General features: G+C 46.0%; 1 protein-coding gene across 4 annotated transcripts in view; it reads right to left on the reverse strand.

Annotated features, from left to right (window-relative positions):
- mllt10 (MLLT10 histone lysine methyltransferase DOT1L cofactor) overlaps positions 1 to 17,844 on the reverse strand; it is an 81,333-nt gene extending 63,489 nt beyond the window's left edge. For 3 of the 4 annotated variants that reach the window (XM_076275009.1, XM_076275016.1, XM_076275023.1), the window contains exons 1-6: positions 17,544 to 17,844; positions 15,560 to 15,639; positions 10,198 to 10,252; positions 3,843 to 3,952; positions 2,751 to 2,854; positions 1,765 to 1,858 (exon numbers count right to left, since the gene is read on the reverse strand). In XM_076275009.1, the coding sequence (XP_076131124.1) occupies positions 1,765 to 1,858; positions 2,751 to 2,854; positions 3,843 to 3,952; positions 10,198 to 10,252; positions 15,560 to 15,639; positions 17,544 to 17,706 (606 nt within the window). In that variant the 5' untranslated portion in view covers positions 17,707 to 17,844. Of the gene's footprint in view, positions 1 to 1,764; positions 1,859 to 2,750; positions 2,855 to 3,842; positions 3,953 to 10,197; positions 10,253 to 15,559; positions 15,642 to 17,543 lie in introns of those variants that run through there. The other variant, XM_076275032.1, reaches the window with a different exon arrangement.
- Positions 17,845 to 22,168: the final 4,324 nt, after the last annotated feature.

The following is a 22,168-nucleotide window of genomic DNA, read 5'->3' on the forward strand; positions in this document are numbered from 1 at the left end:
TGTGTATATGTGGTTGGTAGTTGGGGGCCAGTACTATGTGTGAGCCCTTTGTTAGGGGGCTAAGGGTGTTTTAAGAGGGGGTAGTCATGGCTCAACACTGAAAAGCAGCAGGGGCATGCTCACCTCCTCTACACTTCTCCTCTCCTCCCCTCTCCTCTCTTCCTCTCCTCCTCTACACTTCTCCTCTCCTCCCCTCTCCTCTCTTCCTCTCCTCCTCTACACTTCTCCTCTCCTCCCCTCTCCTCTCCTCCTCTACACTTCTCCTCTCCTCCCCTCTCCTCTCTTCCTCTCCTCTCTCTCCTCCCCTCCGGAACAGTGCAGCAGGCAGGAAGGACAGCCGCTAAAGGCCAGCCACTGGGGGCGAAACCCAGGCCCTCCCCAGGGGGGGTTGGAGGGTTTTTTGAGAGAGAGAGAGAGAGAGAGAGAGAGAGAGAGAGAGAGAGAGAGAGAGTGAGAGAGAGAGAGAGAGAGGTGGGGTATAGCAGGAAAGACAGAGAATCCTGGGGGGTAGTTAAAGGGGAGAGATGGCCGAGGAAAAGTATGAGAGAGAGAGAAAAAGAAAGAGAGAGAGAGAGAGCAAGAGAGAGAGAGAGAGAGAGAGAGAGAGAGAGAGAGAGAGAGAGAGAGAGAGAGAGAGAGAGAGAGAGAGATCAACAGGATCCAGAGAGTCGATGAGATTACAGGGCTGAAGGAATTGAGATGGGGTGGGGTGGGGGAGGCGGGGGCTTGATGACGGCTCTGCTTTCCTTTCAGAAGCCGTAACGGGACAAGAAACACGACTGGGACACGACCCACACTAGACACGACTGGGACACGATCCACACCGGATACGACTGGGACACGATCCACACCGGATACGACTGGGACACGACTGGGACACGATCCACACTAGACACGACTGGGACACGATCACGACTGGAACACGATCAACACTAGACACGACTGGGACACGATCCACACTAGACACGACTGGGACACGATCCACAAGAGACACGATCCACACTAGACACGATCCACACTAGACACGATCCACACTAGACACGACTGGGACACGAATGGGAGGCCATTTCAAATAAGGTACACTGAAGACAATGGAGAAAGAAGAGCTTGTGCAATTCTGCTTGACATGCCAACATTTCCTAAGGACAGTCTCCACACATGCAAGAGCCTGTCGGGGTGGGTTCACCTACAGATCTAAGAATGAAAGGCATGATTAAACGCTTGGCAAAGAGGGTGGGAATTCACCTCCAGTGCGCTCGTGAAAACACAAGAATGTCAGGACACACAATACCCTTAAGACAACACACACAACAGAGAAACACACGATAGACTCTGGTGTATAAGAGAACACACTGGGAGTGAGGAAGAAGAGGATTAGCGAGGAAGAGGAGATCTGAAAGCCCTGAAACCTGCAGCTCCACACAGGACCGGAGAACAGGACTGCGGATTAGGCGCAGGCCTGTGGATCTGTCTGCATAAACACAATACACTCCGATATGATCAACAGAATGACAGGACTTCTGCGCTCTCAAATTCTCATCAATCTGGGATTAGACCGTTTCATTCTTATCTCATCTTTCTTACACTGCAGCAAAGGGGGAAAAAACAGTGATATTATTTTCTTTGTATCTGTGTGTGTGTGTGTGTGTGTGTGTGTGTGTGTGTGTGTGTGTGTGTGTGTGTGTGTGTGTGTGAGTAAGTGTGTGTGTGTGTGTGTGTGTGTGTGGTAGGACACAGTGTAGCAGGACACAGCAGGAGGCTTACCAGTTTGCTGTAGTGGTACTTGCAGTAGCCGCAGTACTTGACGTTATCGGCGTCAGAGCCCTGCTCTTCGCACAGCAGTCCAGCAAACTGGGCACTGGGGGGGGGAACGAGAGGCAGCGCGAGCCTGAGTTAGCCGCCCTTTTCAAACACACATCCCATTATATCGGCAAGAAGACAAACGCTTGTTCGGACAACTTTGCTTGTTATTGTGATGTGTGATAAGTGATGTAAGTAGACCTTTAAAGCAACACCAAAGAACTTTTCCTTTGTCGCACGCACGCTATTTGTTTATCCAGCTCCGGCTTTGCAAATAACGATGTCCACAGACAAGGTAGAATAATGCAAGTCAAATTTGTAGTTTCTTATGTCTCATTCCATCGAACTACAGATCCGCTACCCGATCTGGCAAACTTCCATAGTGCAGTTATAGCCGATAGAGGCAAACGTACATAGTGCGGTTATAGCCGATAGAGGCAAACGTACATAGTGCGGTTATAGCCGATAGAGGCAAACGTACATAGTGCGGTTATAGCCGATAGAGGCAAACGTACATAGTGCGGTTATAGCCGATAGAGGCAAACGTACATAGTGCAGTTATAGCCGATAGAGGCAAACGTACATAGTGCGGTTATAGCCGATAGAGGCAAACGTACATAGTGCAGTTATAGCCGATAGAGGGCTTCCATAGTGCGGTTATAGCCGATAGAGGCAAACGTACATAGTGCGGTTATAGCCGATAGAGGGCCACAAAGCGAATGCAGAAGTGCCGTTCACCCTGTTACGAGTTGATGAACCACTGAAACAATTTTGGAAACATTACTTTAAGGTACAAAAAACTCTTTGGTGTTGCTTTAAAATTTTAACCATTAACTGACACTAGACAATGGTCTCATCACTGGCAAAAAGAGACCTTTAAGATTTGGTGTAAGTTCATGACCGGTGAGATCAGGGCTTGTTTTGAGGCCCTGTGCGGTGCGGTGCCTCACCATGTGACGTGGAAGGCCTGGCGGCAGCCATGTTTGTTGCAGGTCATGCAGGCCCCAGTGGCAGCTTTGCTTTCTCGGCCCTGCTCCTCGCAGATGTAGCACGTCTACAAAGGAACGCCACACACACACACACACACAAGCGCACACACGCACACACGCACACACGCACACACGCACACACGCACACACACACACACACGCGCACACACACACACATACATGCGCACGCACACACAGCAATATCATACAGCCACAAAGAGAAGCGAGAAAAGGATTAATTCGACTGTGTGTGTGTGTATATGTGTGTATATATGAAGATGGGGGATGAGATGGGGGGGGGGGGGGGGGTGTAGTGGGGGTTCAGTGCCGGCTGTTCTCCTGGCTTTCGTTCTGGTGCTCTGGCTGGCTGTTTTTCTCGGCTGCATGGTTAGTTAGGCGCCCGGGCTACGGTGGCGTGAGCCGTGCGTCTACCGCTCTCTGATGCCTGCCTTCCAAAGGCGCCCGATTATCTGGGCCGTGATAAGCATGCCGTTTGAAATTGCTTCACAGCGGACGACTTGATAACCAGCGGAGCTGCATCCATCTCATCTCAGGGCCCGACTCGATATGGAGGCATTTCAAGCATGAGATTAAACCTGGCTCCAGGTAGCGTCGGGCCTCAGCCTCAAACACAAAGGAATTAGCACGTCTGGGTTTGCCTGATCACCAAACCGCTATAGGTGTCTAGGAGGAGAATCATATTTGTTTGCATTGAAGGTACTTGTCAGTTGGGGGAAGAATATTTTTTTTCTGAAGAAAGAAAGGAACGAAACAACTGGCCCTTTCAGGGGCGTCTTTGTGATGGTTTGTATTCACCAACAAACTTTTGCTTACAATCTGATGTGTGAACGCAGGCTTAAAAACTCAGAGCACGTCATGAAGACTTGTCTGCGGACGAAAGTGTTTCTACGAGAATATTAGCATGAGTAGATGATGAGTTTGTAATCTGGCTGGTGGCAGACCATCTCCTTGAGAACTGAAACATCCTGGCGTTCAACATCCTGCGGCTCCATAAGCCAGGAGAGGCCCTGGTCCTGCTGCTGGACAGTTTACCTTGTTGTAGCGCTCGTGGGGCACGGACGCCAGCACGATTGGCTCCATGGTGGACACGTTGGCAAACTCCACCTCTGGGATGTACAGGGCACAGACCACGTGTGCCCAGCCTGCAGAACACAACAGAACAGAACAACAGCACAGCTGAGCACACGCAGAGCCACATCACACTGAACAGGACTGGACTGGACTGGACTGGACTGGACTGGACTGGACCGGACTGGACTGGACATGGACCAACTCTTCAGCAGGTATGGTCACATCTGTGTGACCAGAATGTTGCCAAATCAACGTTCTAAAGAAAATCTGGGTTCATTAAATTCAACATGGAATTTTAGAACCTTAAATTGTTGCAGAATGGAATCTTTTGCAAGAATGTTCCAAATTCCCCTGCTGAAGGGGGACCCTAGCCCAAGACTAAAAGCATTCTTCCCCAATGGAGACTTTCATTCAAGTTTGCCTTTAGTCTACGACTAAGCATAATCCATGGATGGGAATCTGGTCCGGAATGTTTTTTTTTAATACACATTTTAGACATGCCGTCTGCTAGAATTACTGATTGAGGAAGGGAAAACTGTCTGACTCATCTTAGATGTGGCTTATGGCCACTACACACATACACTACAAGAGGACTGACAAACAGTGAACTTTCAATTAAAAAAACATGGGAGAAGATTACACATCAAACAATGAATAAATAAGCCTGAATGATCAAAGCAATCTCCCAGAATACATTTTACAGTGAAAAACTGTCCCCCCACCCACGTTACCATGCCTACCCTCTGAACACAAAAACTAACATGACATCATAGCATGTATGCTAAGACAGAACATTCATAGGTAGCCTTCCCCACACACACACACACAGAGTGCAGAAGTGGTATGACGACAGCATCGCGCCGCAGACACTCCTACCTACTCCCACTCCTACCGCCAACACACGCCTCCTACCGCCACCACACGCCTCCTACCACCAACACACGCCTCCTACCGCCAATACACGCCTCCTACCGCCAACACACGCCTCCTACCGCCACCACACGCCTCCTACCGCCAACACACGCCTCCTACCGCCAACACACGCCTCCTACCGCCAACACACGCCTCCTACCGCCAACACACGCCTCCTACCGCCAACACACACCTCCTACCACCAACACCAACACAAGCCTCCTACCGCCAACACCAACACACGCCTCCTACCGCCAACACACGCCTCCTACCACCAACACACGCCTCCTACCGCCAACACACGCCTCCTACCGCCAACACACGCCTCCTACCGCCAACACACGCCTCCTACCACCAACACCAACACAAGCCTCCTACCGCCAACACCAACACACGCCTCCTACCGCCAACACACGCCTCCTACCGCCAACACACGCCTCCTACCGCCAACACACGCCTCCTACCGCCAGAAAACGCCAGCCACTCTGTGTGCCCACCGCGGGCATAACCCCATACCCACAGCTGCTGACTGCAGAACCACAAAACAATACTCTACAAGTGTGTGTGTGGGGAGAGTATTAAAACTTTTTTCCATAATGAAAGAAAAAAAAAAAGAATGGGGACTGATTTAATCAGGGGAATCTATCTCTCTCTCTCTCTGTCTCTCTCTCTCTCTGCTGCTGGTTGCTGCTAGAGCATCTGAGGGAGCAATAGCAAAGGCTAAACTTAAAGTTGAACCCCTGAACTGTCTTTGACCCCGGCGCACTGGGGCAGATGGGGTTTGTTGTTGTTTTGAAGTCCCTCCAAGAATCCCGCAGAAGCCAATAAAAAGTGGCCGTAAAACCCTCAGCACACACCAAAGAGTCACTCACCCCGGCTCTGTTTACGCGCAGTCCAAAAAAAAAAAGAAGAAAGAGAGAGGGAGGAAAGGAAAGAAAAGAATATTTTCACATCCACCGTGTGTCAAAGCACCCATCTCTCACATCCGTCTGCACTGTCCATAACGCCACTGCAAACGAATGACCCCAAATTGAACTGAGAGCAAGCCCCTCTGTGGCCTTGCGGCTTTTTTTACACCCCATGTCGTAATCCCCGTTTCCCCGGTCCCCTGTCCCCCCACGGACAGCTCCCACACCGCGTCCCCCTCTCAGCGCTCGGGGAAGCCCTCGTGGCCAGCTGCGCTCCATGTGCTACACGCCGGCCGCTTGTTTTCGTTTGGGATTTCATCGTGTTTGCTCTGCTTAACTGTAGCAGCACCTGTGAAAACCACTTAAGGACGCTACGCGGGGGGGGGGCAGCCTGTGTGTCTGTGCTGGACGATCACGCGTCAGAACTCATACTGCATAAAAAAACGAATTCCGGGGGCACTGTGGCGCAGCAGGCTACAGCGCCCGTACCATGTACGGGTCCAAGTGCCCACGGGGACCCAGGTTCGAATCCGACCTGCGGTCATTTCCCGATCCCACCCCATCTCTCTCTATCCCACTCACTTCCTGTCAATCTTCACTGTCCTGTCGGAATAAAAAAAGCAAAAAGCCCAAAAAATATACTTAAAAAAAAAAAGAATTCCGTCGCTAACTTTAAAAGGAGAGGGGAGAGTGGGGGGAGACAGCGCACAGCTCGCTCAGGTATTCCTCCTATGCAGGACACCGTATCGGCTGCCCTCGAGGCCTGACCACAACGACCTGCCACACCAATAAATCCATGTATTGAAGTCAGCTCTGTTTGACAACACATTGGCTCTGACTATCACATACATGTTCAAACTACTGACTTCAGTTGAGATGGAAAGGGCAAAAGAGGAAGAGAGACAGAGAGACAGAGAAAGAAAGATAGAGAGAGACAGAGAGAGCAACAAAGTGAGCAAGGTAGAGAGAGAGAGAGGCAAGAAAGAAAGAAAGAGAGAGAAAGAAAGAAAGAAAGAAAGAAAGAAAGATTGAGATTTTGAATTGTACTTTATTGCGATGCACAACAGCACAAAACTTCAATCAATCAATGATGAACAAAATATTTAAAAAGAAAGAAAGAAAGAAAGAAAGAAAGAAAGAAAGAAAGAAAAAGAGTGAGAGGAGGAGAGTCCATGCTCAACTGCCCCCTCCTTCCAGTCCCAGATACGGCACAGAAAGCCCTGCTCTGGTCATCGCGCTCCACGCACCGAGGAAGGGTCATCCTCACAGGGCCGGACACAGAGGGAAGAGTAACGTCACGGCCAAAGGTTGGAGGGTGCGGAGGGTGTGGAGGGTGGTGTGGAGGGTGGTGTGGAGGGTGGTGTGGAGGGTGTGGAGGGTGGTGTGGAGGGTGCGAAGGGTGCTGAGGGTGGTGTGGAGGGTGCGGAGGGTGCGGAGGGTGGTGTGGAGGGTGTGGAGGGTGGTGCGGAGGGTGGTGTGGAGGGTGCGGAGGGTGGTGCGGAGGATGTGGAGGGTGGTGCGGAGGGTGGTGTGGAGGGTGCGGAGGGTGCGGAGGGTGGTGTGGAGGGTGCGGAGGGTGGTGTGGAGGGTGCGGAGGGTGGTGCGGAGTGTGTGGAGGGTGGTGCGGAGGGTGGTGTGGAGGGTGGCTATAGAAACGCTCGGACAGGCTGCTGTGTTTACAGATTGCAGGCTGACCTCCAGCTGAACCCTCAGCCCCGGGAAGGGAGAGGAGCCCCACCACAACCTCACACTCACCCTGACCAGGGACTGCCCACCGCCAGGCCCCTCATAAAAGCCAGATGAAATGCAAACACACACACACAAAGAGAAAGTCTTTCTCGCACTTCTCACACACACACACACACACACACACACACACACACACACACACACACACACACACACACACACACACACACACACACACACACACACACACACACACACACACACACACACACACACACACACACACACACACACACACACACACACACACACACACACACACACACACACACACACACAAAGAGAAAGTCTCACTCACTCACACACACACACACACAAAGGGAAGGTCTTTCTCATACTGTCACACTCACAATCATACACACACACATTCACACAAAGTCTCTTGCACTCACATTCACTAACACACACACACACACAGGTCTGTACCCCCACACACACACACACACCCCACGTTGTTTCATTATGCACAAAAACAAGTGGAAGACCACGAGGGTTTGTGCTTCACAAATTAGCATGGTGTGAGGAGGGGATCCTATTGGCCAATCTGCCATTCGCATAAATTAGCATGGTGTGAGGAGGGGATCCTATTGGCCAATCTGCCAATCACATAAATTAGCATGGTGTGAGGAGGGGATCCTATTGGCCAATCTGCCAATCACATAAATTAGCATGGTGTGAGGAGGGGACCCTATTGGCCAATCACATAAGAGCCAGCCTCATGTCCAACACAGTCTCCCCAACATAACCAGCTAGGCTGCTCATCTATAGCATGTGTGCTCCCATCTCTGCGTGTCTTTGCACAGTAAATATATGACTACAGCTCTAATAAAATACTGCTTTTAATTGCACACATTTGGTGATTACAACACTGTACCAAACCCTGGCTGTCTATATGCCCTGAATGGCGATGCATTTCAAACAGTCCATGTGGTGTGTGGTGGTGGTGTGTGGTGGTGGAGTGTGGTGGTGGTGGTGGAGTGTGTGTGTGGTGGTGGAGTGTGTGGTGGTGGTGGAGTGTGTGTGTGGTGGTGGTGTGTGTGGTGGTGGAGTGTGTGTGGTGGTGGAGTGTGTGTGGTGGTGGAGTCTGTGTGTGGTGGTGGTGTGTGGTGGTGGAGTGTGTGTGGTGGTGGAGTGTGTGTGGTGGTGGAGTGTGTGTGGTGATGTGTGTGTGGTGGTGGTGTGTGTGTGTGGTGGTGGTGTGTGTGTGTTGGTGGTGTGTGGTGGTGGTGGTGTGTGGTGGTGGTGTGTGTGGTGGTGGTGGTGGTTGTGTGGGCATTAAGCAGGCAAGCAGTCTTAGCAGTCAAGCAAATACTGGAGCAGAACAAACAACACTTAAAAGAGCTCCCGGCCATTAAGGAGCAGGGTTGCCACGGAGGCCAGGAACATGAGCCAGACCTGCTCTGAATGAGCCAATTACCCGCCACACAATGGGCTGTAAACGCATTCAGCCTCCCAGCTACCTTAACACAGACTGCACCAACACCACACCAACACCGCACCAACACCGCACCAACACCGCACCAACACCACATGCATTCAGCCTCCCAGCTACCTTAACACAGACTGCACCAACACAGCACCAACACCACACCAACACTGCACGCATTCAGCCTCCCAGCTACCTTAACACAGACTGCACCAACACAACACCACACCAACACCACACCAACACCGCACCAACACCGCACCAACACCACACCAACACCACACCAACACTGCAAGCATTCAGCCTCCCAGCTACCTTAACACAGACTGCACCAACACAAGACCAACACCACACAACACCACACCAACACCGCACCACACCACACGCATTCAGCCTCCCAGCTACCTTAACACAGGCTGCACCAACACCACACCAACACCGCACCTGATACTAATACATATGCTTACATGCGATACACCACCCATCATAAAACATTTCAGTGACTCACATACCTTACCATTCCAAAAGTGAAAAAATATCTCCATTTTTAATTCCACTAAACCGACACCAAAAAGAAAAGTTTACCATACTGAGGTTACAAAATCAAACAGTAGTTCCCAGATCTCAAAGTTTAGCCACACGTGCCACAAACCTCACACCCTGTGTGTCGAGCATTAGCAGACAGTTTACTCAAGAATCTATTTTACAACTTGACGTGAGAACAAAGTAAGAAGGCAGTCCTCAACTGGAGCACGCTTAAGGGTTAGAACACCACCTGTTTCTAAAACAACACTAGCTTGTGTACTTGGTCTCAACTGATGGCTTCACACCAACTCACGCTACAGCCAACACAACAACCCAATCAGACTTTTCCAAGAGTTACCTGCCTGAAGTTTAACCTTGTCAACCTTCCATAATTATGGAAATGACAATAACTTAGATTATGGCGATTCCAGACACATCAGAATTTGAAGCCTTTTCTCGATATCACAGCCATGTCGTTTCCTCTCAACACAAAGCGCAAAGTATGAAACTACACACTCGATGAAAACAAAACCATACAGCGCAAAGTATGAAACTACACACTCGATGAAAACAAAACCACGTGGTTATTTGTTTGTTGAAAATGTATTGCTAAATAGAACAGCAAAGCATTAGAGTCTGAAGTTGAGCGCCAGCTGGACTGAGTGAGTTATTTACGCATTTGTTTTCACCGAGTTGTCCCAAAGCGGAAGTGACCGCACTGTTGAGAATAAACAGCGGAAGAGAAATCAAAAGGCTTACAAATATATCAATGATAAATGTTCATTGAGCGACGTACCTCCATTGTCCGTGCGTTTCAGGGCTCCGTCTTTGTGCGGACACAGCTCGCACCTCTGCAGGGAGAGAAACACAGATGAACGTCAGTGACCAGTCCTCCATATGACCTCCAAGTCAACCGCTTGGCCTTCGGTCCCAACACAGAGGCCGAGTGGTAGCCACTACCTCAGGGACTGGACAGATAATGTTACCTTTAAAAAAAAAATAACTTAAAAGTAATCCCTCCCTTTTCTATACTTTGCCACATACCCGGCTCAGGTTAGATGTCAGAAGAGCGATTTGGTGTAAAAGTGAGAGGGTTGAATTAACGGAAGCTTCTATCCGATAGATGAAAAAAAAATGAAATGAAAAAATGAAATGTAAAAATAACACACTATCATGCACTTGTCACTTCTATGTTGATAACATCTCTCATGCTAGCACCAAATCTAGTTAGTTTGCTACTTTCTTTACAGCCGATTACATTGTTTTATTATTGGGTGTTGTGTTAAGAATTTTAACGTTGCTGAAAAGTAACTTTACTAACATGCCAAATAGAAACACACTGTTACATGACAGGATTACATCGTAAAAATATATATATTCTTTAAAGTCCACACGATGGTTTAAAGATAAGTAACAGTAGTCCTTGCTTGTAAACAGATGCATAACTGACTGCAGGTTTGTGAACCCACAGGCTGCTTTGGTGTTGTTTAAGGCACTACGTTACGAGTGACTAAAACATTCAGAGCACTTTACTCTACCCGTCACCCCTTAAAAAAACAAATCTGTTCAGCTCACCCTGTGCTTGATTAGATTTAATTGATAGCAAGCCATTATAAAGTCTCACTCTCTAGGCTATTATTGGGGGGGGGGGGGGAACAGCTTAAGCTGTCATTTTGTTCCTATGTCCATGAAACCAAGATGGAGATGAGGGTTTGAGAGGGGGGAGGGGGGAGGGGGTGAGGTTTGGGCTCGGGGGTGGAGAAGGATGGAGGAGGGGCAACTAGTGTGGTCCTCTTGGTCGGGCGCTACGCCTGCTGAAGCACAGGGGCTCCTCCAGATTACTGCCCTGGCTCAGCTGGATGGCAATGCGCGTGATTGGCTGACGCCATTTCATGTCAACATGGACGGCCACCATTTTTGTCAACTGAACCAACCCTGATTTTTGGGCTAACATACGCACACAGGCACCAACTGTGTTATTTGAGAGAAAGTATGCATCATGTTACCACATACTATAACCCGGGCCTTGCCCATGTGTACAGCACTTTGGTCAACTGTTGTTGTTTTTAAAGGGCTTTATAATGATAAACCTGAACCTGAACCTAATAATCAAAAGCGAAACGAGCAAATTGTGCCGTAGAAAACCAAGCTGTACAAGAACGATGTATGAGAAACCCAACGGAAGATTAGCCAATCAGAGAGGGCCACTAGTTCTTCTGAGTTGTCCTTTCCTTATAGGAATAGGACAAAAGTCACACTTTCAAGCCTGTCATTGTAATTCTGTACCAACCAAGTACCAACACACTTCTGTGAGTTAATTGGGACCTGGATTTCCCATGATCCTTAAAAGATACTCACAGCTGATATTGCCCAGCAAAACATTTAAAAGCCACATTACATTTAAAAGTGCTAAATGTCACACGGGAGACCAATGTTCACATTCTGGTGTAGCAAAAAGTGGTTTTGATTATTAATTTACAGCTACTGCGACAGTGAGACAAAACCAACATGGTGGCTAAAACAGTGTACAAAATATTTCATGCTGCAGACCCCTATCATATGAGCTTTAAAAAAAACAAACCATGACGAATATATACAAGCAGAGACAGAATCACAACATGCTTAACATTTTTAAACTGCCAGGCCTTCAGACTGCACTGTGGTCTTGAAGGAGTAACTGTTCAGAAGAGGGAGCATCCTGAGCTTATGCTATATCCTTTAAACATGACTTGTCTTGACAACTCGCAAGCAGACTTCAACTGGATGCTGGTCAGAAATAGCCAAAGGCTGCCATAAAGTAGGGCCTTCCTGTTTTAATGTAAGTTCAGAGCTCTAAAAATGTAGTAACATTACAGCTGACAAAGCAGTTTGGTTTCAGGTGCACCTTCAACAAAACATACACCATATCTACACTATTCCGGATTCAAAACATACACCATATCTACACTATTCTGGATTCAAAACAAACACCATATCTACACTGTTCTGGATTCAAAACATACACCATATCTACACTATTCTGGATTCAAAACAAACACCATATCTACACTGTTCTGGATTCAAAACATACACCATATCTACACTATTCCAGATTCAAAACATACACCATATCTACACTATTCTGGATTCAAAACAAACACCATATCTACACTGTTCTGGATTCAAAACATACACCATATCTACACTATTCCAGATTCAAAACATACACCATATCTACACTATTCCAGATTCGTTTGCATCTGAAACACTTTTGTTACGTTTGCGCCCCTCATCTACACTACTCCAGAGTTCTCTGAGCTCCTGAAACGGCAGGGAAATCCAAACACCTGAAAACGATGAGACGTAGAAACCCATGTTCCTGATTGGACCTTGTCCATCTGATGTTTCCGTCCCTGATTTAATACATCACGTGATAATGGCCATGTGCCCCTAACAGAACACTCTTCAACTCTCCATGGCTGACTCTTGCCCCTAACAGAACACTCTTCAACTCTCCGTGGCTGGCTTTTGCCCCTAACAGAACACTCTTCAACTCTCCGTGGCTGGCTTTTGCCCCTAACAGAACACTCTTCAACTCTCCGTGGCTGACTCTTGCCCCTAACAGAACACTCTTCAACTCTCCGTGGCTGACTCTTGCCCCTAACAGAACACTCTTCAACTCTCCGTGGCTGACTCTTGCCCCTAACAGAACACTCTTCAACTCTCCGTGGCTGACTCTTGCCCCTAACAGAACACTCTTCAACTCTCCGTGGCTGACTCTTGCCCCTAACAGAACACTCTTCAACTCTCCGTGGCTGACTCTTGCCCCTAACAGAACACTCTTCAACTCTCCATGGCTGGCTTTTGCCCCTAACAGAACACTCTTCAACTCTCCGTGGCTAGCTTTTGCCCCTAACAGAACACTCTTCAACTCTCCGTGGCTGGCTTTTGACTTCCACTACTAGCCTGCCAACAGTGAATCCAACATGAAGAACGAAGTCCAAGCTTTACTGGAGACGTGCACTTTTATTCAAGCCATTGGTGTGCAGCGATACTGACAATTGTGTGATTGGTGCGGATAGTCATGTGACCCGTGTGTAAGGGTCCAGTGTGGACACCGACTGTTCCAGCTGGAATTCCAAACATACATCTGGACAGAGATTGTATTAGTTTTAAAACGCCATTTTAAAATGAAAACAGACCAGTGTGGATGTAACTATTGTTAAATACTTTTAGGAGAACCTAACAAATGCATCAACAGATTTCTACCTTCCAACCTGTCCCGCTTGCAATCGCATACATAATAGTACATGAAATAATACATATACGAGTGCATTTGTGATGGCGTGGACAGAAACACATCTGTTTTCATCTTCAATAGATGACTGTGTCCAGTTTGGCCCCAGCCCAGCTTTCAGACTTTGGGCCCCCACTCATTACATACCCTCATCTGCCCTGTTACCCAAATTCAGTCCATTATCCACACGGGCCCAGAGAAAGCTGCCCAATTATAATTGCCACATCCCAGAAACAAATAGAGGGGAGCACTGGTTGGGCTGATGGCTGTTCTTTTGCGGTTGCAAAAAAAAAAAAGTCAAAAAAAGAAAAAGAATAAAAATGAAAAGAAAAGCTTCCCTTTTTAGTGTGTGAGCAGGTGCAGCTGAATGCTGTCAGTGAATTCACAGGCATCACACTACATGCAGTGGGGACAGCTCTCTCTGGCATTAGTCCAGCGCTGCCTGCAGAATGCCCACATTATCAGGGTTGCGCAACAGGCTTCTCATCCTGTGCCCCCTTCTTTATGCTCCAGAGCCCAACTGCCACGTACATTTCATGCCGGCCCAACAGCGTCGCGCACTCTGGACCGCACCGTCCCTCCCCGATTCCCTCTCTCTGGCCCGGCGCACATATCCACGTCCCTCCCCGATTCCCTCTCTCTGGCCCGGCGTGCATATCCACGTCCAGAGCCGATTCCCTCTCTCTGGCCCGGCACGCATATCCACGTCCCTCCCAGATTCCCTCTCTCTGGCCCGGCACGCATATCCACGTCCAGAGCCGATTCCCTCTCTCTGGCCCGGCGCACATATCCACGTCCCTCCCTTAGCAGTGTAGCAGGCCTTTCAGTGCTCACTGCCGTCAGACAGTAACATTGCACCAATGGGATTTCACAGTTGCTTGATTGTTAAAACATGTTTGAAGCTTCAATAGCTCTAGTGCTTGGTCTCAAAACCAACAAAACTGCACGGTTTACTTGAAAAACACAATCAAATAATGAAATCCCACCCATAATGCAGCAATATTTTACTACAACATGCAACCTACTACTTCGCCTGAGAACAGGCCCTGCAGAAGCATGGAGGAGTACAATCCCCAATAGGTACAAACACAGTGGGTGCACATCATTTATCCTCCCTCCCATCCTCCCTTCCTCCCTCCCTCCCATCCTCCCATCCTCCCTTCCTCCCTTCCTTTCTCCCTTTCTCCCTTTCTCCCTTCCTTCCTTCCTTCCTTCCTCCCTTCCATCCTCCCTTCCTTACTTCCTTCCATCCTCCCTTCCATACTTCCTTCCATACTTCCTTCCATTCAATGTGTCAACAAAACAGGCATGAAGCTTTTTAGTTGAAACTTAAAAAGTTTGCCTGGTAATTCATGATAATTCCAGCAAATAAAGATCTTTTCTTGGTCTATCGACTTATTTATTGTCGCTACAGTGTTTCCCACAGAATTGAATTCTATTTATTCTATTACTTTTCACCTTGACAGCTTGGACCAATGATTGCACAATTCTGACTGAAAACGCTTCTGCATAGGACACTCTTGTGTTTCCTCGCGTATCGGGCCTTTCTCCTCTCTCTCTCACTTCCTCTGGTTGCAATCCTTTGCACATCCTTTGAACGATTTCCGGAGCACGAGCCGGAGGACCAAGGACAGAGGAGAGAGGCCGCATGCGAATAAAGGGGTTGGGATGCACCTCAGGTTTACACAAAATCAAAACAGGACAAAAGGCAGATCAGATGGTGGCACTCAAGTCTGAAGTCTTCTGAGGTGAAGTCGCAAGTCAAGTCTGAAGTCACTGTTTATGCTGTTTATGCGACTTAAGTGCGACTCCCCATTTGTGGTGTGTGCGTGGTGTGTGCGTGGTGTGTGTGTGTGTGTGTGCGCGTGGAGGGGAGACTCACCACCCTGGCAGCTCTCTCCTGGGATTCACACTTCCTGCAGAACCAAGGACCCGTAGGGACTTGCACAATTCCATAGCACGCTGCAAGAGAGACCGGAAATAAACAGGAATTAAGAGAATGATTGTGCCGCGCACATCTCATGTCATGTACTGTTGATCTGAATGGGGTCTTCCTGCACCTCCCTCAGCATGGGGGGCTTTAAGCTGGCATGATGAGAAATATAAATGATGTGGCTCATGTGTGAATAACAGGGGCTCCTCAATAACTGTATGAAAATGGAATCTATAGTGCCCTATTAATCACATATCTGGGCACCATGTGGCTACATAAGTCACTGTAGGATAAATTGCATGACATTGTTATGATTTGCATTGATTTTCACAAAGTTATCATATGCAATGCAATGTCATTCATCTAAAATGTATAGCCTTGACGCTACAGGTGACAATGGCAAGAGAGCAAACTGTCCTACTTCTTCTGAATACAAAATAAAGAATTGATTTCAACAACCTAGGAATTCAATAATCTGCAAAGACCACTCTCATGACAAACCAAAGTAATTCACAACATCACCCTGAAAGCCCTCAAATAAAACGTCCTCTGAACAAGGACACACACAGGCAGGTGTGCAAGTAACGCTTGTATCCTTGTTCTGGTCGGCTAAACAGAGGAACTAGCCATCTTACCAGCTCAGAAGTGCGAAAGTGAATCCAGTATTTCAAGTTATCCAATAACATCCGCCCACTCTTTAACCGTCCATACAACCATCTCATCTGAAGATAATACAACATGAACTAGAACATGAACGAGTATCTATCTATCTATCTATCATACAAGGTCATTTGCTAAGGTGACCAATACCGATGGAGACTCTGGTGTGTGCTGACTAGAAATCACCCTTCAAATCGACAAAACTTCCTGGAAGTCATTGCAGGCAAAGCCATGATCCTAATCCACGTTCCGACTCGCAATGTAGGTCAGTTCAGAGAGCACTGGTGGACTTATATTTGGCTAAAGCACACTAACCCACTTACACTGTAAACTCACTCTGTCACCTGCCCCTGCTAACTCCGGATGTCTGATCATGCTATTCTACCGATGTATGCTAAACAACATTTACAGTTGCTCACTTTTCAGTTCTCGTAAAGCAGCAGTAGGCAACATACCGAGGTCAACACGTTCTGGCAGCTAACCGTAAACCTAGCTTTACATCCATCACCTATCAATTAAATATAAAGCTTATTTCTGTAGACCATGCATGTCGGTGTGACTGTACTCAATAACAATGGGAGCAGGCAAAGATTCATGCAATCCTCCATGCATGCAAGCTTCACCTTATCTGGAGCAGCGGCAAATTTGCCAGCTGCTAGGCTAGTTAGCGTTGTATTATTAATGCAAGCAGCATGCTAGGTCTCAAACATTAGCTGTATATTGTTTATCGAAACATTACCAAGTCATGACAAAAATTCCCCAGCGTAAGTAACGCATGCTGTCGTATCAAAGCTTGCTATCTGGTAAAGTCCAGAACTGAGATCTTTATTAGGTAACCAACTGTTATGTTGAGGTTGGCATAAAATCGGCCAATAACTTAGCTCGCTGTTATTAGCTAACTAGCATTAACATCATAGTTTGCGATCTAACCAAGGTTCACGTAAACAAAACACGTGTGACAGCAGTCTGACTGAATGACCGAATCATTGTTTTGATAACAGTGTCAACTGTCTGGCTTGGTAATACACATAGCTACATATTCTAGCCTCTTCTCAGTGGAAGGACCAAAAAGGCACCTGGTTAGCTGGCTAGGATAGCTGAGTACATGGATAACTGGCTATCTAAGCTAGGCTCCGCACTGGAGGGAAATCATGGTTGAGCCGAGGTCAATAGCAGGGCTTATCACAGCTAGCTAACGTTGGCAACAACTTCAGCAGATTATTCTCATCATCACTTGATGCAATTAATCAAGTATTTAATAAATATGATTTACCTTGATGCACAGCGACGTTACAACCATGACCGTCACAGTAAACCAGAGGATTTTCGGCCCAGCCTCTCTCATCTGAGCAAACGCAGCAGCCTCCAATCATCTCCTTCATATTATTCGCCAAGTAGTCGTCTTCCACTGCCAGATACAGCTCACTGGATACCATCTACAATGTAAGTAATCAAGAAAACGTAGCACTAATTGTTTACATTAGGTCTTCATATCTCGTTTGAATGTATAGATTAGGTCCCACTCCTCTGGAAGGCCATTTTTTTGTCGTGTTTACTTCCCCAATAGTATTTTCGCTCAGCACACAAATGCGAGCTAGAGGCTCTCGGGAAGTAGGACCACGTGGGCGCATGCGCGTGGACATGACAGGGAGAGAAGAATGGGGGTCTAGTTGGTTACATTGTATAAACAAAATAGGTTGGTTATGCAGGTAGTATTTTGGCTCTTAACTTCATGCTAGAAATGTGGAAGTTGCTCCAAGTCTAGACCTATCCTTTATCAGTGTCAGCATTGGTATAAAACAATGAATGCTTGGGAATCAAATCAAAGGATAATTGCAGGCCTTCATAAATGAACCTCATAATTTACTATCTTATTCATTTGGAAAGAGACCATGATTCATTTCATATGAAAAGAAGCACATTTGGTTTTAATGCATGTCCGGTTGCCATCATGACCTTTCAGTGAAACTGCTTTTGGGTTGGAGGACCTCAGAAGCAGAACACAATTAGTCCTCTTCAGTGTTTCCTTTCATCTTGGAAAACTCTACTATGTTAAGAGGGTGCAAATAGCTAATGTTAAGGATGGTCATGGAAAACTCTACTATGTTAAGAGGGTGCAAATAGCTAATGTTAAGGATGGTCATGGAAAACTCTACTATGTTAAGAGGGTGCAAATAGCTAATGTTAAGGATGGTCATGGAAAACTCTACTATGTTAAGAGGGTGCAAATAGCTAATGTTAAGGATGGTTATGGAAAACTCTACTATGTTAAGAGGGTGCAAATAGCTAATGTTAAGGATGGTCATGGAAAACTCTACTATGTTAAGAGGGTGCAAATAGCTAATGTTAAGGATGGTCATGGAAAACTCTACTATGTTAAGAGGGTGCAAATAGCTAATGTTAAGGATGGTCATGGAAAACTCTACTATGTTATAAGAGGGTGCAAATAGCTAATGTTCAGGATGGTCATGGAAAAGAAAATGTTCCTTAAAACCACAGCCATCAAACTCCAACAAACAACAAACTTGAAATAGCCTACGTAACAACAGTTATGCATAATGTGATTGGTTGAAATCCATAGCCATATGCAACAGTTATGCATGATGTGATTGGTTGAAATCTATAGCCTATGTAGCAGTTATGCATGATGTGATTGGTTGAAATCTATAGCCTATGTAACAGTTATGCATGATGTGATTGGTTGAAATCTATAGCCTATGCAACAGTTATGCATGATGTGATTGGCTGAAATCTATAGCCTATGCAACAGTTATGCATGATGTGATTGGATGAAATCTATAGCCTATGCAACAGTTATGCATGATATGATTGGATGAAATAACAGAAATCCTTGGATAGTGGATAGCACTGGACAACTGTTGCGTGATGCTGCATGAGAGGACAGGCTTACACAGCATTGGTGAAAACAAGTGTTTATTATTGCTTGTCTCTTATGCTAATTGGCCACATACAGTTTCAAAACTGCTGCAGGCTTCATAGTTTCAGCATATAGTCAAAATCACTATGTGAGGCTTTAGAATTCAAATCACTGGGTTAGGCTACACAATGACAGTTGAAGCTGCTGCTAGTGGTATAAAATAGTATGGCAGTCGTATGGTTAGTGTCACACTGAATCAAATGGCAAGCATAGATAGACACTATCTGAAATTCACCAGTTTGGCTATTGCTTGTGTTGAAACTTTATTTGCCCATTATCCTCCTCATACCTGTTTTCCTGAGAGTGTCTCATTAACCCTTCAGCAGAAGATTCTGTTCCGCAACAATGTAAGGTTCTAAAATTCCATGTTGAATTCAGAGCCCTAGATAAGGCCAGAGAGGGTTAATGCGGAGCTAGTAATCAAGTAGTAATTTGATAAGGCTCTGGTTGAATTAAATTAACTCAGATATTCTTTAGAATGTTCAACTTCCAACATTCCGTACCGGCTTGCTTGTTGTCAGCATCTAAAAGCCATATATCTTACAGACACGTTGTCATCTTAGTATACTGCCAGTGATGTCATCATAGTATACTGCCAGTGATGTCATCATAGTATACTGCCAGTGATGTCATCATAGTATACTGCCAGTGATGTCATCATAGTATACTGCCAGTGATGTCATCATAGTATACTGCCAGTGATGTCATCATAGTATACTGCCAGTGATGTCATCATAGTATACTGCCAGTGATGTCATCATAGTATACTGCCAGTGATGTCATCATAGTATACTGCCAGTGATGTCATCATAGTATACTGCCAGTGATGTCATCATAGTATACTGCCAGTGGCCCATAGAGAGAAGGACATAAAGACTCATCTAGGGGGGGGGGGGGGGGGGGGGGGGGGGGGGGCTTTAGCCGCAATCATTATTATTTGTTTGTCTGCTTGTGCATATTACGTTATACCATCTTGCATTGCAGTCTTCAGTTTTGCTATGAGGTGGTTCCGTAATACTAGTAAAGTTCTATTGCACACAATGACCTACACACTATCATGCATCATCCACAGCACACTAGAAAACACTCACCTGGGGTATATTACTGGAAATACACCAATGCTATATATTACTAAAATAAATAATGATATTCTGAATAATGCATGCGCTATATGCTGCACGTGCTCTCTCTATGTTGTTTTTTTGTTTGTTTGTTTTGTTTCTTCACTTTGACCTTCTTTTCGTTCTTAATCACTGGCTTTTGTTATTTTTGTTTTGAATATACTGACAGATTGTCAAAGCATGCACAGGGTATTTAAGAGGAAGTGAGAGGAAGTGTGAGTCAACTTTGCAATAACATAATCACAAAAATACATAGTTGCTTACAGAAATAAATTCCAAAGTGACATGTGTTTATATTTATAAACATAGTTTAAATATAGATTTGGACAAAAAAAAACAATATTTTTCTATTACAAGTTGACAAATGTAATATTAAATATTCAATAAATAGCACATTGAATGTATTGAACATTCAAATGTAAATAAATATTTTCTTATCAAAGAAAAAATATATAATTAGTACAATTAAATAAGCTCTCTGTGGTGTGTGTGTGTGTGTGTGTGTGTGTGTGTGTGTGTTTGTGTGTGTGTGTTTGTGTGTGTGTGTTTGTGTTGTGTGTGTCTTTAATTTTTTATGAGATTTTGTAAATGTGGGTTTTGCTATCACTTTTTTTATTTGTGTGTGTGTGTGTGTGTGTGTAAAGGTGTGTGTGTGTGTATAAAGGTGGGTGTGTAGATGGGGGATGGGCAAAATGGAGGGGTATTCCCTCTGAACCTGGGGGCTTCTAGTATCACAGAGCACAGACAGTGACCAGCCAACATATCTTCCTGCATTCATGCCTGATTTAGTCTGTTTCCAAGCTGGTACAATAACCACAACATATAATTACAGGCCATGTAATTGGTGATTAGTGAGGTGGGCCAGTTATTCTGCCCAGTCCTTTGTTTTGAAGGTAGGCTATAACTTGTTGATATTCCCCAAGAAGGGTATTTTCTATAGTTCCCTGGAAAAGGCTTCAGATTTGAACAGCTCTATCTCATGATATGTAGTTAAAATGCATATGGTTAAAATTCACATTTACACGTAGATTTTACTCTGTTATGCTTGGACATGCCACGTTCCCTCTTGGGATGAGGCCAGACGTTGGCAGCCAACTTCCCCTGGACGATTCAGTGAGTTACCCATCTCTCTCCTCTTGCGACAAAAGCCTTCATCTGCCACATTCTCTTTGTGCATTCTGAATGTCAGTATTCACTGGTATACGCGAGATATATCTACAAGATAGTCCATGCCTCGGTAGCTGATGAAGATTAAAAAACTATAATTCGCATATCGCCAGTGTAGGCGTACAATGCCTACGTTCTGTTTTCTATATAATATACGGAAAAGAACCAAAGCGCGCGTGTGATGCGCAAGGTAACTTAACTGATTAAGCACCTAAGATAAGACAGACCATAGCCTGAGCATTAGAAACACGGAGCAGCGCAGCGCAGCGAGGCCATCGTTAAGCATGGGCTATAGCCTACTGCAACTAGGCCAGCCACAATAATTAAGCCACTTATTTTGGAAGGTTATAGAAGCCCATTAGCACATACCCTGATCTGCAATGAAAAGTTACGATCAGATGTCGTGGTCTAGTGATTATTATAACTGGGCCTTGACCTGTTGATTCTGGTGCAATGACGCTTGCACCCCAGATATATGGTCTCACACACTGCAGTGCAATATTTTAAACGTAGACTAAATTCTATTTTTGAAAGATAACAGTTCCCTTCTCTCTACTCACAAGACTGTGTTAAATTCCTGTTCGGATTTACGTTTTATATCTGTTTCAATTAGGCTACTGAACGATACCCTGGAATTTGATTATAGACCTGAGACAACGCGTCTCATATGCT

This window comes from Alosa pseudoharengus, unplaced genomic scaffold (assembly GCF_046254945.1).
Source record: "Alosa pseudoharengus isolate Yale_2024_CS ecotype anadromous, Long Island Sound unplaced genomic scaffold, YU_APseudo_1.1 YU_APseudo_1.1_scf_102, whole genome shotgun sequence".
Classification (NCBI taxonomy): domain Eukaryota; kingdom Metazoa; phylum Chordata; class Actinopteri; order Clupeiformes; family Clupeidae; genus Alosa; species Alosa pseudoharengus.